Raw genomic sequence first — 17,553 nt, 5'->3', positions numbered from 1 at the left:
GATTACGGTCATTCTGAATATGAAAGAATATCTGCTGAACCATTGCACACTCACCTTGCTCTTGAGAGCCTCATTCTCGGCGATGAGAGAGTTGAGGTTCCTTCGGAGTTCTGTCACCTCTGTCCGTGCAGTCATCAGAGCCTCGTTGTCACGCTCCCGTTGTTGGGCCAGCTCGCTGAACTGGATTAGACAATTAAAACATAACAAAATGTTCTTGAATCATCCATCAACTGAGATTTCTAAAGAGTTATGACATAAGCAGCTGATGGCTAGCTAAAATGACGTAACTTTCCGGGCAAACTGATATGTAAAAACTAGAAGAACTGAACAGATGGTGGGTGATACAAACTTCCTGGCACTTTTAACCGGTTGCTGACTTGATGTGTCCATATGGTTACAGGCGATTGGACATTCGGACCCTACACGGAAATGTCGCAGTAGGACGTTCGAAAATGCAATGTTCTAACTTTTCATGTTGGAGCTTTAGCTGAGAAAACAATATTTTCTAAATGTGCTAAAGAAACGTCCTGGCACTTTTAACCGGTTGCTGACTTGATGTGTCCATATGGTTACAGGCGAACATTCGGACCCTACACGGAAATGTCGCAGTAGGACGTTCAAAAATGCAATGTTCTAACTTTTCATGTTGGAGCTTTAGCTGAGAAAACAATATTTTCTAATTGTGCTAAAGAAACTTTTCCCCTAACCTTCTGCTTGTACTTGACCTCAGCGTCCTCCCTGTTGACACGGCCAAGCTCCTCGTACTGAGTGCGGATCTCACGCAGAGCTTCAGTGAGGTCAGGTCCAGGAGCAAAAGTTGTGGGAGCTCGGGAGTCCACCTCCACAATGGTCAAACTTTCGTTCAACTGGTCCTGCAGTTGACGGATTTCCTGCAGGAAACAAAAGAAATACATTAGAATAAGTATGGAATCGAATTCAATTAGGTAGCGCATTCACAGAAAACCTCATGATCAGAGATGTCAGAACTGCAGATGCTTTGACATTAAAACGCTACAAATTATCTAATACAACAACTTGATTTGAAGAAAAGTTACTTGAAGCAGAAAACGGAGACGTGCACTTACCTCATCATGAACCCTCTTCAAGAAATCGATCTCCTCCTGTGCGGTGGAGAGCTTGTTCTCCAAGTCCACACGCGCCATGGTTGCTGCATCCAGCTCCTGCAGAAACATGGCAGGTTAACATTCGGGTAAAAGTCATTGAAGCCAACGTACGGCAACGCGAAAAAAATATGGCGGAACATTCGAGAAAGTTATCAAAGTCAAAGCAAAAAAACGCCGGAACTTTGGACGTAATTCCCTACTGCCTAATCATTTATTCATGGAACAGTCGCGACGGTTATGTCCGGAGAGGATGCAGGTGTTAAGGAAGCCATGAATAATGTAGTGATTTATCGAGTGGCGCCAATGTCACCGTGCTTCATTCGGAACTTATTGCTGGCATAGGCCGATAAACCAGGATGAGTACGTTAAAACATGAACACGTCAAAGTATGACTTACGATTGTAATCACACGGTGTGTAACGTTAGAACACATTCGTCTCCAAATCTAATCGTATATGTCGAAAAATTCTAGGTCATCCCCCAGCGGGTACCGTAACGTTATCTAAGAGTCATGTATGTAGGTCACGTTCAAGCTGCCGCTATAAATTTGGCGCCGGATTAACCTCTTCCTGGGCCTGCCTTTCTGGCGATGAAATCATGTCTGTCCGTGCCAGACAGACTGTCATGTTCGTGTACATTGTCCCCTTTCTAATATTACATTGTCTCGCCGTCCCACTCCCATCGTAAAACACATATCCCCGATGCATCCATCCCTGAAGTATCCATCTACAGAACTTTTCATCCCTATGGGAACAATTCTTCGTCTCATCAGTTTAAAAAAGGAGGCCCCAACAGACGTCTTGCTGCTACCACCAAACTTTTCAATCGATGTAAAATTAAAACTTCCATTACATTGCTGCCCATTCAACTCCCTGCAAGTGTTCGGGACGAGATATCTAAGTCTTTCTGTTTAATCTTACTATCAAACGTCGGATATCGACTTTCTTTGATATGATATCTTAAGTGGGTGCTCTTCTGTACCCATTATTACGGGGAAGCAAATTAGAGTGTCCACCTTTTCAAACCCAACGCCTCATTCTTGTTCACTCCAGATCAATAGCCTATTGAAGTGAAAACATCTAACACCGAGGGAAAATTATAACTTTTCACCGCCAACCTCCTGCAGCAAAATCCCAGATGTGCAATTACTCGGCTTGACGTACCGAGCCTGGGCCCCTTTCCTTATATGGGCAAAACTGGCCGGGTAAATTGGTTTTTACAGGCCTCTTCTGCATTCACAACCGACGTTCTGCGCTCGTATATTGAGAACTGGTGCAATTTTCGGCGAGACCTTTGGCTGCAGACGAGTTTTGTAATGTTCAGTTCCAATATAGGCTACTTGGAGTGCTGTCGAGGCACCATTTTTAACGGGCCGTTAGTTCCGATGGATTTATGGTCTACGGGCTTTTTTATTGACAATTCCGAAATATCAGAAGCGGATGAATGCGTTCCAAGCAATAACGTCGTTATCAATCAATCCTGCAGTCCAACTTTCGGCCCAATCTAGTCCCGGATATTGACAAAAGCTAAGCGAGAAGTCAATACATTTTAACGACACTCAATTAAAGAGTAGGAACGCGTTCTCATTGTAAATTAACTCATTTATGTTGATCAATTATGAAGCGAAATTGTGCCTCGCTGTGCACTCTAAGATGTTTGAAACAGCAGTTTTAGCCAGCGACTTGAGCCCTGTTAGTGCCTCTACAATTGGAACTAATTCTCATTCTGCAGGGTCTGTTTTTAATATCACTTGGGAGTTGTAGCTGTTATCGGTTCAGGAGGTTACGCGGACCGAAATTCTTTGAATGCTCTTGTGGCCGTGGCAAGGAAAAGGGCAGCATTTCTTAGCCAACTATGGGCACCTGTCCTCCAACGTGGTAGTCTCTTTATCGGTTAAATCAGCTCCGATTCTTGCCGCTCTGATAAAATTCCACTATCTCCTTGTCTCATCAAGAAATGTCTAAATTGAGGTTCCGAATGGTGATAACTTCCGTGAAAGATAACGTACTAAATATTTGTCTGTATGGAATTTCTTGGTCGACGATTAGGCGGTATTTAGTTCAAGCGTAATTCAAGAATCTTTCATACTCTTTTATTTGTGTCTTTCAATGGAGTGTATGCTTTTGGGACAGTCGTTACTTCAGATACTTATACCTACAAGGTACGAATGGATACCAAATTAAATGTGTTTCAATTTAAATCATCATTAGTAGCCAGGAGGCAGTAGCCATTACAGAATCATGGCGAGAAAAAAAAAGAACAATGGCTCTTTGTTAGTTAGGAGAAAGTTAACGTGGAGTTCGGCACGTTCCAGTATCGACTGTCGTGTGGACGATTGATTGAAGATGGCGGATACAAACGGGGAGGGGGCGGGACTCACCTTCTTCAGCCTTTCAATCTCAGCCTCCAGCTCCGCACGCAACCCCGCCTCGTCCTGCCACCTGCCCAACAATAAAAGGAATCAATATTTAATCATACATAATGGGACGCAGCGTCGGCCGACCATTACATGAGCTACGCTTAATTGATCACCTTTTACTCCGCATAGATGGCCCTGTATCGCTATCTTGTAGGGTGCCATTTAAATGACCAAGAGCGAACACGACGTGCCCCGGGATGTATGGATGGGGACCAACATTTGGAGTGTTCGCATTCATCGCGATTTTAACACTGATATGAGAGTAGCACAGCGATGAGACTCAGGATTCAATTTTCAATTGCATAATTGTAATTACACTTCTTAGTTTTGAATATACACAAATATTGCCCTAAGTAACAGAACGTTTGAACACGAAATGTAAAAAACTTGCAATAATAGTCACTGACACCGCTCTTACGAAAAGACAGAGCTGTATTACACCCTATCCCACGACAAGGCAAGTTGACAGCCGACATTTGGCGTCTGCCTGCAAAGTTTGTAATAACCCTTGTTGACTGTCAACACTTCTCCTGTTCGGTATGTGCACGGGGCCGGAGGCATTTCAGCCCCGCCAATCCATCACGCTCCCTTCAGAAGACCTGGGGGCATTCTGGGGCTCAGCGAGAGGTAATAACATGTCTAATGCATCTCGTTTACCGGTCGTTGTGTGATGTGTGGGGTAATGAGGATCTACCCAGCACAGCGGGTGGGACACTGTGCCGTACTTTTTTTAAACCATCGTATAAGATGCAAAAACACCAGGTCGGATTTCCTCGAAAATGTAATATTCTGCCTTCTTCTGGCCGGCTATTGAATTCAACCCGGTGATTTTGGTTTGCCTGAATCGATTAACAGCTCTACCTCATGGGGGCCTGAGCTTTTTAGGCAAAATTTCCTACGGGGGCATGTTGGCCCATGTGCCGAAGAGCCGTCCTGACAACATTTTAGATTCCAGAAAGGCCCGTGGGTCTTGTTGAATACTAGGGTCTTACTAATATCGACGTTTGTATTCACTTCACGTACACGCCAGCGCCGTGCAGCCTTGGAATCACTCAGGAAGAAACTAATATCCGGAAAAAAGGGACTGTTAAAATATAAATGGCCATGACAATCTTATCTATTGATATCTTCCTGTCATATCCTCCCCATACGCATGATAAGGCATGCATTCATAATAATTGTTCTCGGATATGCATGAGGGTTACAAAGTAGCGTCTAGACCTAAGCCCACTTTCTGTTGGCAAACCTGCCCGGTTATTAGATTTTCAAGCGGTTTGAATAGCCAAAAACAGGACACAAACGTTATTGACCGGCTTGTTAAGGTAATTTGTAAAGAAAACGTTCGACATGAGCTTCGCTGTCACCCCTAATTCCTTGCGTAATGACTTTTCACGGAAAAAATTAACAGGTAGCCCTGAAAACCTCCCACCGTTTTACTTTGTGTGCACGCGCACCGCATGTTAATGAATGGCTGCCATTGGCGATGGATGACGTCGACCTGTTACAGTGAACTTTTACATTTTGATGTTATCTATGAATCCTCGAGCTGGCACTTGCGCGCACAGGGGATTTGCGCCTTCATCCACAGTGGGCCATAAAAGGGCATTTCAAGACGGGTATCTTTAATTCTGATCGCCACTGTAACATTTCCTCAGCCTTGCTGTCACGGCTGCGGATTATTTCACACCCCCGAAGCCGTTTTTCCCAAGCTAGGCTTGAGCCTACCACTCCCACTAAATTGGTGAACAGACCACGAAACTACATTTGCATCGTCTGAGTTGCGTTTGTTCTAATAGGATGGAGTGGGCGGGATATCGGATTTCTCGACGTACTTGCCTTTGGGCTACTGCACAATGCAGCTGCTTCAGTGCCAGCCTGTTTTTTTCCGCACCGGAGTACCCATAACGACCAGACTGAGGAGCATGCTTCCTTCGTGACAACCCTTGCTTGTAATAGACTAGCCGCCATTCAATTCAAATAAACAACGCGAAACTAGATAACCCTTTACCCGAAATGCAGACGGTTCAAAGTGTCCGTTGCATTCTGCTGAGTTTAGTGAAATTTGCCGTCTTGTTTACCTATAACTCTATCCGCATAGCCAAATATTAAGGCCCCAATATAACGGACGGAAATTGGAAAAAAATACGATTTACTTTTTTCCATGTTCAGAACGGAAAAGAAAGGCTATTTGGTTGCTATATGTATCAAATAGTGATCGACTGATTTGATTGACTGAAATATGTACAGTCTAGAACATGGCGGCAAGGCCTGAAATAATTTCCGTTCGGTCAGAGGTCACCCACAACTATGACAGGCATCGCAATTGCTGGGCAAGACAGCCGACCCTGAGTTATTATTATCATCCCCGAGGACCACAAAACTGTTCCTAAAACAAAATAGACGTCTGCAAACGCCCAAGTATCAACCACTAACACATAAAAATTTTGTGCCGAATGAACAACAACGAACGGATCTCTATCATTGCGCTCACAACAACAACTAATTATTTTTGGAATGTTTTCAACGGCGCGACAGATTGCAATTATAGAATGTCCTCGTTCCCCATTCAAAAACCAATTTTCAATACTGCACTTGTTATTAACGACAGACGGGGGGAAGCCGGCAAATTATGCACATGGAGGTCGGCTTGGTACGATTCGCCACAGACCTACAGACGACTCAGGGTAGAAACAAATCTAATGTAACGGCAAGTGACGACCCAGTTCGTCTGCTATCAAGACTCTATCAGTATCAAGTTCTGTGTGTCGAAGTTGCCAGAACAATACGACTCTTGTCCTGACTCCCTGCTTGTTTTACATTGATGACTCTGGCTGATCAAACAACCACTTGTGTATTGTCCGATAAATGCTTGAGTTGCGGGCTGTTAGTTGAACAAGTTGGCTGAGTGTCCCTCCTGCACTTGCCCTTATGGCTGGCCATTTTTCACTTCGCAAAACAACGTGGCAGCACCTACATGTTGCGGTGATTACAATACTAGTCTAAATAAAATGTCGACGGGGACACCTGAACATCCATTTATATAGGACAGTTGCTAACCCGTAGAAGTCTTGGATCAGACAAACTAGGACAGTTTTAATTCTGGCTTAAATCCTACTTCCTCCGAATGACTAGTCGTCATTGTCTGGACCAAATAACTGAGACTAAAGCGATCAAAAACACGGTATCCGACAGCAATACCACGTTTAGAGAAAAAAAGCCTTTGGACAAGAATTTGTACGATTCTTTGGCACGATAGAAAAAAAAATGGCCATTTCCTAGAAGGACTAGCATAATGGGGTATTTCAGACCACCGACACGGGTAGCATCGCTCAAGGTTTGAGCCAGTCAGTTGGAATTTACTTTCAGACAAACTAACGATGCCAATCTTAAGCAGCGGAGATATTCCAATGTTAATACTGATATTTGGGAGTCAGCAGTTGTCATTGGAGCGAATCTGAATCAAGCATTTATCTTCTGCAGCAATGTCAGGATCCGAGACAAAGACGATTAGTGACTTCTTTCACTGACACGTGACGAATTTTCTCCCCAGCCCTCATTGACCTGTTGCTCTGCACCTAGGCCAGACGTATCCAATTCCTGCTTGCACACCTTGTGGCCTAAGCTGTAGACTAAACATTCAGCTCCTTATCCTGGGTACAGTTAAGAACTCCAGAACACGTTTTGGTGGTGCACAAACTAAAAACCAAAGGGTTCAGACTGAGTCTTAGGTTTAAAGTCTTAGAGACTACGATTTATCCTAAACAAGCCAGATTAGACTGTAAATAAACAAGTTCTTTGTAAATAAATATGATGGCCTTTTCTACAGGAGACTATCTTATCAGTAAACACGGTGTATCACACTTCTTCTCATGTCGAGGGAGAAATTACACCTCTTGTTAATGTTAGCTTAGAGTAAAATTAGGTCAAATGTGTCAAACAAGTGGTTCAAGAGGGCACAGGGACGATGCATCAAAGCTAGCTGGGAGCCCCCAAAAACAAATGGCCCAGCAAGAGTTACAGCGGATGACATAAATTTGTCCTTTTTGACAGGACAATCACTTGCATAAACACATATTATCTCGAACTTAATTCAAGAAGCGACATTTAAACCAATTTCCAGTTGTGATGAAAGGCTGTAAACGTACAACTAATCTCTTGACAATTTGTCAGTAAGTACTTTCCTGTTGCACAATCCCCGTCAGGACGCAAAGGATGCTTTGACACAACTGACAGTGATCTAACGCAGCAACCAAGAATCCAGTCCACAATTTATCATTCTGTGCCAATCCTTTCAGTTGGTAACAATTTGCCTGCCAGTGACAGCCACTTTCCGACTAGAAGGTTAAAACGAAATATTTTTTGACAAAATGTACAAAATAGAAACTACCGGACCGACAACACCCGCTTTTGACTTTTTTGTTAATGTTTCCTCTTTGTTTTGTTACGAAGACTCTTACACTACTACGTCAATCAAAGGCATTGATTTTGCTGGGAAGCGCATCTGTACAGGAAACTCGATGGTTTGCTATTTCTTCAGTCACTACAAGTTACAAACATCGGTAATGTTGGTGGATAACGTTGACTATTAACTAGCATAGTCTTCAACTGTAGACACAACGTTATCGGATCATCCGGCCACTTGCAGAGCACGTTTGGCGTTTTAGACTGTCACCAACAAGGGTCTGTCACCCCACCCCCTACCCCGTATGTTCATCCGTTCTATAATCAATCCAGACTCTTCAAATATGGCGGAGAATCTGCTTTACATCAAAGTTGACGGACAGAAGGCTAAAGATAAACGGGTTTGAAGTCAAATGCCTGGCAGACCGTGTAGGTCAGACAAAGGTGACATTGCCTGTAGGATACCCCGCTGTGTCTGGTTGACTTTCAAACATCGGTGACCTTCAGTTCAGTGAGTTCTTCTGATACGGCGGTGAACCTCGTGGAAACTAAACTGGTGTTATGAGAAACAAAACGATACCCTGAGGTCAATTTGGGACCTTGTCTGGTTCTTGTTTTGTTTTAATTGTAAGAATCCAGTGTTTCAGATTTTTGATCCATGTACCTAATGACAGCAGAGCCTTTTCCTGTTTTTGTTGTAGAACTGTTTGTTCAGATTTGCTTTTCATTAGAGGACTTCACATCAGACGTAAGTGGAATTTGAATCGATTTTGTGCTTCATTCGCTGGTCTGAAAACTGTCTGTCTGGAGTGATTTTTGTCCAGACAAAGTCCGCCATATTTGGACTGCGACCTTTTTCTCCTCATTAGTGTGGACTCGTGTTCGCTGAGGCACCCGTACAGTAAATGTCATATCGCGCATTGAACTCTTGAACTGTGCGAGGAATAAATGATGCAGCTTACGAAATCATCCCGCACCTACTGCTTAAATTTCAAGTTAAGATCTTCACATTTTCATTTGAGATCCTATAGACTTCAGTCTAGTTTATCCTCAATAAACTACTAGCATGTTGAAATTACGTATTTCTGCATTTGAGAAAGTTTTTTTCTATGCACACCCTTACCCTACAACGTTTGGCAGGTATGTTTGATCAGTTATTTACAGTGGGCATCAAAAGACAAAAATACTAACAGATGAACCGCCAAAATGCGAGGCAGACAGCATCCGCTGCACCTGTTGGCCAGTGTGAGACGAATTTTATCTCATTTCCTGTGATGGCAAAATTTAGCAACATTTCTGCCTCAAGCAAGCAACCCCCTTCAGAGCGTCTGCAGTCTGGACCCTTATCAATAGACGGGCGGATTGTGCTCTAAATGTTCCATAGGTTTGGTGCATCATTATAGGTTCCGGCAATATCTCTTCCAGCCCTTTCTCCACGGCCTCTTTTGTACATTCTCCACCAATTGACCAGAGTGAATGAGCAAATTACTACCAATACATGGCTACATAGTAATCATACCCACGAAATCTCCAGAAAATTCCATACTTTCAGGATGCAATTTCACAAATGCCTCCTATTCTACCCCGGGGAACCTCTCTGGAAACTGGAATACGACTGAAATTGAAAAGATAACCAAATCAAGAGTCCCATCATTCAGCAATTGTACTTTTATAGCTCGTGTGGGCTCCAGATGTGAAGGCGTCTATTGGAAAAGCATGGTGCCCGTTCTGGTCTCAAGAGGACCCGTTCATTAACAGCCCCGTGCCCCAGGTCAAATGTCACATCTGTAGAATTAATGATCAAAGACTCAGTAGAGAGCCTCCTACTATGATAAACAGGGACCGGGACGTCGGTGCCAGCAACAAAGTTTTTTTTGGCAAAGCCCGTTGGATCCAGGACCTTTTGATAAAACTGACTAATGTAATTTTTCAAAAAGAAATCAGTGGACGTAGATTTGGTTTCAGGAGGAAAAACATACACGAATATTTTAGATAGATGAGTGAATCAGCATAATTCATGTTTTCAACTCTCACACGATACCGATCTCACTGCTGCATCATGTGTATTTTCTTCCGACATGGCCGTCATTGCTCGCATAGTTTTGCATAATGATGACCTAAATAATAAGCAATTCTGACTTTTAGTAAAGACCACGTTTCTATGCTTTCAAGTCGTATATAAACATAGGTAGACACCATCGACAAAAACATAAAAGGTTCAAATGCTTTTTGACGAGTGTGCATGTTCTTCACAGCAAATATTTACTAACAAAAATGCTTTTTGCATATGCCATTACTACAAGGTGTCCAGAAAGAAAATACCGGACCAACAATCTCAGGCAGCAGTTCAAGAATCTAAGCTTGTAAGAGCTGTACAGGTACTGATATGCGTAGTGGCGGAAATCCGTCTTGTTGATACGGGTCGAGGTCACGCTATGTATTTAGGTCATTCCCACTGTCTGGACTTTGCTTCTAGCGAAAAGAACACGTGTACAGGTAACTGGTGTGAATAGAAGGGTGAACCAAAACACGAAACATTCAGGATAGGGTCAAGAAAAAATAGTCCGAAAGACAAAACTTATATTTCTCAATGATCGGGTTGAATCAATTGGTAAAGTGACCTCTCTTTAATTATAATCGGTGCGAACGATCGGTGAGAAGGGACAGGACACGGGAGGTCACTGACCTCGAAAGAAGGTGTCTTTAATTTGACAAAGGGCCGGTGCACGTGTACGTATTGACATACATCTTCAGATCTAGGTCACTGTGTGCGAAGGACCACAACCAATTTTGGGTTATCGATACCACTAAGTCGAATTGTAGTTCACAGTTTTCCATGGGCTAAAATGGGGGGTGGAGGATGAAGGGGGATTCTGTACACTGGCATTATTACTGACTGTGTGTGTGTGTGTGTGTGTGTGTTATTTCCAAACTGCTCATGCAAAGTTCTTAAAAGGGTCCCGCCGCGTTTCAGGTGTCAGTGGTTACCTTGTTCAAGTTGTTGCTTTTGCAAAGTAACCACCGCCTCTCGGTGTGAGGCATATTAGTTTCATGGGGAAAACAGCGAGATGCCAAAATGTAGTAGTAATGGGATCAGTGGTCTCTTCAGAGTCAGTTAGTCTAAGGCGTGCCAGCTGACTTTTCTACATAGTTATCTCGTAAAAGCCTATTACAAGAACTACAAGGAGCGCTAACTGGCACAGAAGCTAGAATCCAATTATGAACGCAGTGCAGTAATAGGGTCACTGGAGCATTTGTAGGGCATTATCAGCATCATTCAAGTCATGATGAATTATCACCATATGAAGCCATCAAAATGTTTCACAATTCATTGGCCATTTTGGTTGGGTGATGAGATTTTGAGAATGAGAATTCGGTCATCGTCTGCGTGGATGGGACGCCCTGGAAATTTCTGGACGGTGAATGGTAATGCTCATCTGGCATGGTGCTGATTTGATCGCCCTGTAGCAGCATGATTACCAGCGATAGTCATCGGACAGAAATAGGAACGTCTGCGGGGCACTGCAGGGGGCAGGGGGCACGGTCAAGGGCAGGCAGGACGTGCCTGCAGAGGCTGACACGCCCTGCTCGCCGTTTTACCGGCAAAATCACTGCACGGGAGCAGGGCGTGGCGAGGAAAAACGTAATGTCTACGGGAATCGAGCCAAATATGGGATTTTTATTGCGCCCTTTTGTATTAAGACGTGATATGAATGCATGCGGAACATTTCGCATGGGGCGAAAGCTCTATAATCTATTGGGTGTGGCGCAGAGGAAGGATGAAAATAAGCCCTTTTCCGCAAAAAAAAGACCACATGCCGGGTTCCAAAACCTGCACAAATCTGACAGCGTGTCACAAGTGACAGCATGAGAACTTAAAGCGTAGCGCCAAGACATTTCCGCTAAGCTCATAAACTTTCCCAAGTCCATCATCCATTATGGATTCCTTCTCCATGAAGATTTCAGGAAATCGCCATGAAATATAAATGAAGTCAGACGTCATTTTCCCCATCGCGCATCCAGATTTCGGTGCTAATACTTTGTGGGTGGACAGGCCCAATGAACTTGAGGGGATAACCATCTATTATTCAAAGCAATCGATACAGCAGCGGAGTGATTTCTGCGGTGTTACATGGACTGATTATTCTTGCACGCCATTCTCCGCATATGAAGCTGCCCCGGGTGCTGGGAAGCCATATGAAACCCGTTTTGCATATCGAATCGATGGGCCCTGCATACCGTAGCGCTGACACCGCTGGTGCTACCATATCATTGCGGCTTCCTTCTGTCAATATTTTACTAAAAGCACTGCACTGCACCAAGATAATGGTATCTTGATCCGTGGAATTTGAAGAATAAAGGTAAAGGCAAACGTCTGAATTGGATTTGGGGACAGTTCTAAAACAGAACACACGCCCAACAAACCATGTTGTACTTGGAGACGAACGCCATCCCGTGGGCGTATCGCCGGATTTCCACATAGCGGCCCCGCCCACTTTGGGGCATTCAGCGAGGCTCTTTGACCTTTCCCTGCAAAGGTAGACTTGTTGGCGTACCTTTACAGCCCCAGCCAAGTCTGGACACATTGTTTATTTAGTAACAGGTGTAATGGGGTCATAGCGATAGCTGCAAACAAAAGGAACATTACAAGTGTGCTATCGGTGGCGAGTCAACAACAGTCTACCCGCTGTATTTTTCACCACTCGCCTCATGCGTATGTATGTCATGTATATCCTGTCAGGCGGGGTGACCATAAACAGCAAACAACATAAGCTTTAATGAAAATTCCTTTCCGTCTAAACGACGAATTTCTTCGAGAATGTAGTTTACAGTAAGCCGCTTCTATCTATGTCAAGAATCTCGAAAAGTAACCCCCCTGAGAAAGTACCACAGATGTCTGGAAATGCGGGGCGTTCGTTAGATGACTCTAGTACCTGGTATTACATCACTGTTTCACTCTCAGCATGTCTGACAATGCTAAGTAGAGACCAGGTACATTAGATCTGCACCAAAAGGCGTTTCTTAGGAAAGGTAGTTTCCTTAAGGGCGTTCAGGTTGCCCGACAGCGAATGCGTTAAAGGGGCAAAACGCACAGTGGATGACGTAAGAAATATTCATGCACCTGTTATACATACATTTATCAAACATCTTTTTCCAGCCAACAAAAAAAGGCTAATCAAACTACGAAAGATTCAACAACTGACATTGGTTATCAAAGATATATTCATGCTGAGGGGTCACATGGCCGACAAGTGTCGTTTTTTCACAAACACGACGTTGCCGGGCGAGAGGCAAATCTCTCCTTACGCAACAGTTTCTTCATAATACATAAAATGCAGTGTTACTTGTTACCGTTCACTGTGTATATGCATTGCGCTGCAGACAATCATATGTCGCAAGCTAGAATGATCCAACGTAGCTATCTACATAATTTTACGTGTAGCGACAGTGGAGAGCGTCAACACTAAATCGCCCCCATGGTGTATGTGTCTCCCGAAGGAAAGCAATGCTACATTTAGGGGGCGAATCGTTTTTAAAGAGGGGCGGTCGGGCAGGGGCTGCCGACTGATCAATGATAGAACTGATTCTGGAGCGAATTTTACATGGCTATCAAATCAAATTAAACAGCAATAAACACACTAAACATGGTAGCAAATTTGCAGGACCATCCAGCAAGAGGGGTCAAAATACGTTTAAGAGTAAATACAATTAAGGTCTCACCGAGTGTGATAATTTTGAAAGATTGGGCAAAGCATGTTTTGAACTGAAAATGAAGAAAAGAAGACTTACTTTCCCTTGTACTCTTCTGCTTGTTCCTGCCAGTTGTTCCTCTCGATTTCCAGCTGGGCCTTGTCGTTGGAAAGCTCATCCACCAGTGCTCGGAGATCCCGAAGCTCCTTCTCGTACAGATCCTTGATGTTGGGGGCCTCCCTGGATTCCTGGATCTTAATCTGTGCCTCCAGCTTGGAGTTGCGTTCCTGGAGGTAGCGCACCTTGTCGATGTAGGAGGCGAAACGGTCGTTCAGGTGGGACAGCTCCTGTTTCTCGTGGGCGCGGGTCATGCGAGCGTCGGAGAGGGTCTGTAGCGCGCCGGCCGGCCCTCCCACTGATGCCATCACCCCTGCAGCCATGACGGCGTTGACGCGGCCGCCACCGCCGGCTGAGTAAGAAGAGCCCACGCTACGGCGTGATGTTACGCCGCCGGTGCGCATACGGCCGCCGCCGCCACCGCTCAGCCTGGAGGAGCTGAATGTAGCTCTGCCACCGCCGCCACCGCCGCTGGACGAGGACGTGATGATGGTGCGGGTCACCTTCTTGGTTTGGGTACTCATGTTGAGACTGTTGTTTGCTGTACGCTTGCTTCCAACGGAAACTCTTCTTTCAGCCGGCTACTGGGGGAGGATGGAAGCCAGGGGATGCGACTGTGGACGCACTCCTGCTCTGTGCAGCGATCTGTCTGGTCTGAAAACGGTGTCGTTATCAGCGGCTGCTCTCTCGCGCCTGCCCGGTACCGTTACGTTCGACCGTGCAGCTGAGGCCTGGAACTCAAGGCACGCTGTTAAAGTTCATCCGTGTGCCCACTCCCTGTCAATCATTACGCAAGGCAAGGCACGTCATTGGTGGAACAGGACGCGCTTGGTAATGTATACGGGTACGCCAGACTTCCCATTCGTGACTCGGGCGTTATCGTAAGGGCACTGCCAAGTATCACATACTATTGCAATTTCTCATCAAACTAGAACTCTATAGCCATATACACTTGGGAGTTAAGGGAGAGGCGTCAAGATGCAAAGACCAGTAGCATTTGTCGAGGCCCCCACTAAGGGGGCGGGGTCTCTGGGAAAGGTCCGCCCACTTGGATATGTAAGAACGCTACCTTTATTCATGTTATTGATTATCGCTGGGAAAACCTTTTATGTCAGTTTTTCTGACTTATGAGAACTGCATACAAAGGCAAGTTCAACCTCAGCAAGCTTGGGTGGATGTATTAGTCATCAAAAGGCGTTCCTACTGCATTTCTACATATTCTACGCATGTAATGCTGTGCTATATGAAGCTTTATGACCACCTTAGTTCATATTATAGCCACGTTCTCAAGCAACACTTCCAAATGACTACCACATCAGCAATGCGAACTTCTCTACTTATCGATAATATCAGCATTTAACCATCCCAAGAATTTTCGCTGCCCTGTACACTCCCCGCAACCTTATTACTCGAGCCAAGATTCCTTCATAATTTGCCATCCATTCCCAGCTAGTGGATGTTATGTCTGAACGTGGCCGGATTGCAAAATGGCGGGGTTTTCCTTCACATGTTTGTGTGAGATATACGGAGCTCGTTTCAAGATTCTCCCCTACTCGAAGAGGCCGGCCAGCTCGCGGGAGGACGCAGGAGGCAACCTCCCACCCTTCCTCGGTCAGCCATGCTAGAGGGTCCCGACGTCTTGTGGGAATAGGTCCTGAGGCGGTAGCGTAACGGCGGGAGGCCAGGGTGGGCGATCCCAAGAATTCGATCAAGCATATACTCTCAACATTGTCATGTATGTTGTGACTACACGGTGGAGACAAAAACCACCAGCATATGGCAAGCCTTTATTTCTCCCGTAAATTCGACGTATTTTTTCCGCTTCGGACATGTCTAGACAACGATCGAAAACACCAGGTCTTGCAATCGTAAATATGTTTTAAGAATATCATAAGGTGTACATGTCATACAGTTGAAGCAGCCATACCATAGTCAAAGACACAGCTTATACATTGCAATATTTCCCGCCCTTTGCACCTGTTTGCGCTCTCACGCTATGTTGATTAGTAACTGTGATATCATATCACCACAGCAAATATGTCTCCTCCTTCATATTGCATGTAAACGTTACGCGTCTGAACCTGGCGCGGCAGAGATGACCGGAGAGGAATGAAAAACACATCCAAAATGTCGTCTGCGGTAGACGCTACATTGTTACCATGGCAACCGTTCCCGCCCGCTGCACCTGTCAACTTCACATGCCATCCACTTCGCTCGTGTAATTGAAGTCTGATATTACAGAATACATGAATTAGATAGTAAAACTGATATTCCTGTACCCCCCTTTTCCATTACATTAATCAGAATTATTTCGAACAGTGTGTCGTACATACTTGTGCGCTATTTCGTTTATCATGCATGCACCAATTAAGACACTACAACGGCCTCCGGAGGAGCGGGGGGGGGGGGGGGGTATCCGCCATAAGTGGGCCCCAATGTTGGCGATTTGCCCGCAGTGATGTCAAACTTCCGTCGACCATTCCAGGAACTTGACCCGGTGGCATAGGTAGATCTCCGGAGTCCAGCCCCCCGTACGGCACAACTATATGATATATGTTACAGCCGGAGCTCAAAAAGGAGGAGAGGCCATGATATATGGTCTGGGACGAGGGTATATCAAAAGTCAGGCGGAACACGTAGGAAACGTTAACGTCGAGAGTTATTGTACATGTAGCAAAAAAAATCGAAAGACTTCCAGCGGCCGGGGATGGCGAAGCCTTGTAATGCAATGTGCATGGTGTACAACATGGGGGTAATAAACAATAATTGTCTGCATTGTATATGTCATTTTCATACCTGCCACACCCTGAAGATACATATTTTTTTCTCAACTGATTATGTAACATTTTCATGCCTTACATTACCGATTAACATGCGGCGTTTGCTTTCTCGATTTAAGTTTCTCCAGTCATGACTTCTGTTCAAAACCCAATTTTCAGCATGGCCCCTGCGAGGTTTTGATCGATCTCAAGCTTGACCCAAGGTATTGACCACGTAGAGATGATGGCCCTCCTTGTATGACCATGCAGTTTGTAGCTGTCAAGATGCCAGCTACATTTTGTAGTCTCGGCGTGAGCATGATCATCCCATGAGCCCAATTTCAGGCCAAGTTCACCGCTGAGATGTCCAATATAAGACTCGATGAGATTGAATGGGGCGATCCGATGGCATTTCTGCCGCAGCGAGTGGTAATGACGTTCACATGTATCATCCTAGCTCATTCGGCAACCCGGTTATTGATGAGTTCAATGCCACCTGCCAACTGAACCCCCCTCTCATCCACTGTGCGTGAATTTTTAATCAGTCGGTGGCCCCCTCCTTTTCTAGAGTAGAGGTAGAGTTGCAACGCCCACCTTCCGCTATCATCGTGCAAATAAGTGTTTTGACCTTTACACTTGTGAGGGACATGAACTATCAACAAACGTTGTACATACATGTACACATGTATGCACTGAGTCACTTCCTGCGCCTACATACATTCTGTTTTACTACTGAGAAAGTTTTCGCAGCAACTGTGACAACATTTTCATAGGCCTAGGGAGCGACCTTTCCCGACAGTGCTCTTCAAATCGATCCCCCCTTCTCTCGCCGACAGGGAAATATTGGCCTCTGAGGAAGTTGCCCGAACGACGTTGACGTTGAAGAACGATTTCGGCACGCGTTGCCCCAAATGCGGCTACGTTCAGTGCCAGAAATAGGTATTCAGCCCGGGGACGATGCAATAATGATTAAAATTCCACCATCACGCTGTCCAAAATCACCTAATCCGGACACGCCCGTAATAATATTTCATGATTATGG

The 17,553-nt window shown here is 44.9% G+C and overlaps 1 protein-coding gene across 1 annotated transcript in view; it reads right to left on the bottom strand.

Moving 5' to 3' along the window:
- The window catches only part of LOC118410434 (non-neuronal cytoplasmic intermediate filament protein), a gene marked incomplete in the record, with an annotated part of 44,476 nt that extends 29,983 nt beyond the window's left edge, over nucleotides 1-14,493 (bottom strand). Inside the window, 5 exon segments of the mRNA XM_035812156.1 lie at nucleotides 55-180; nucleotides 708-890; nucleotides 1,086-1,181; nucleotides 3,505-3,565; nucleotides 13,735-14,493. Of these exon segments, the coding sequence (XP_035668049.1) occupies nucleotides 55-180; nucleotides 708-890; nucleotides 1,086-1,181; nucleotides 3,505-3,565; nucleotides 13,735-14,276 (1,008 nt within the window).
- Nucleotides 14,494-17,553: the final 3,060 nt, after the last annotated feature.

Source organism: Branchiostoma floridae, chromosome 2 (genome assembly GCF_000003815.2).
Source record: "Branchiostoma floridae strain S238N-H82 chromosome 2, Bfl_VNyyK, whole genome shotgun sequence".
NCBI lineage: Eukaryota > Metazoa > Chordata > Leptocardii > Amphioxiformes > Branchiostomatidae > Branchiostoma > Branchiostoma floridae.
The sequence above is the reverse complement of the archived record's forward strand: the minus strand, read 5'-3'. Positions and strand labels throughout refer to the sequence as shown.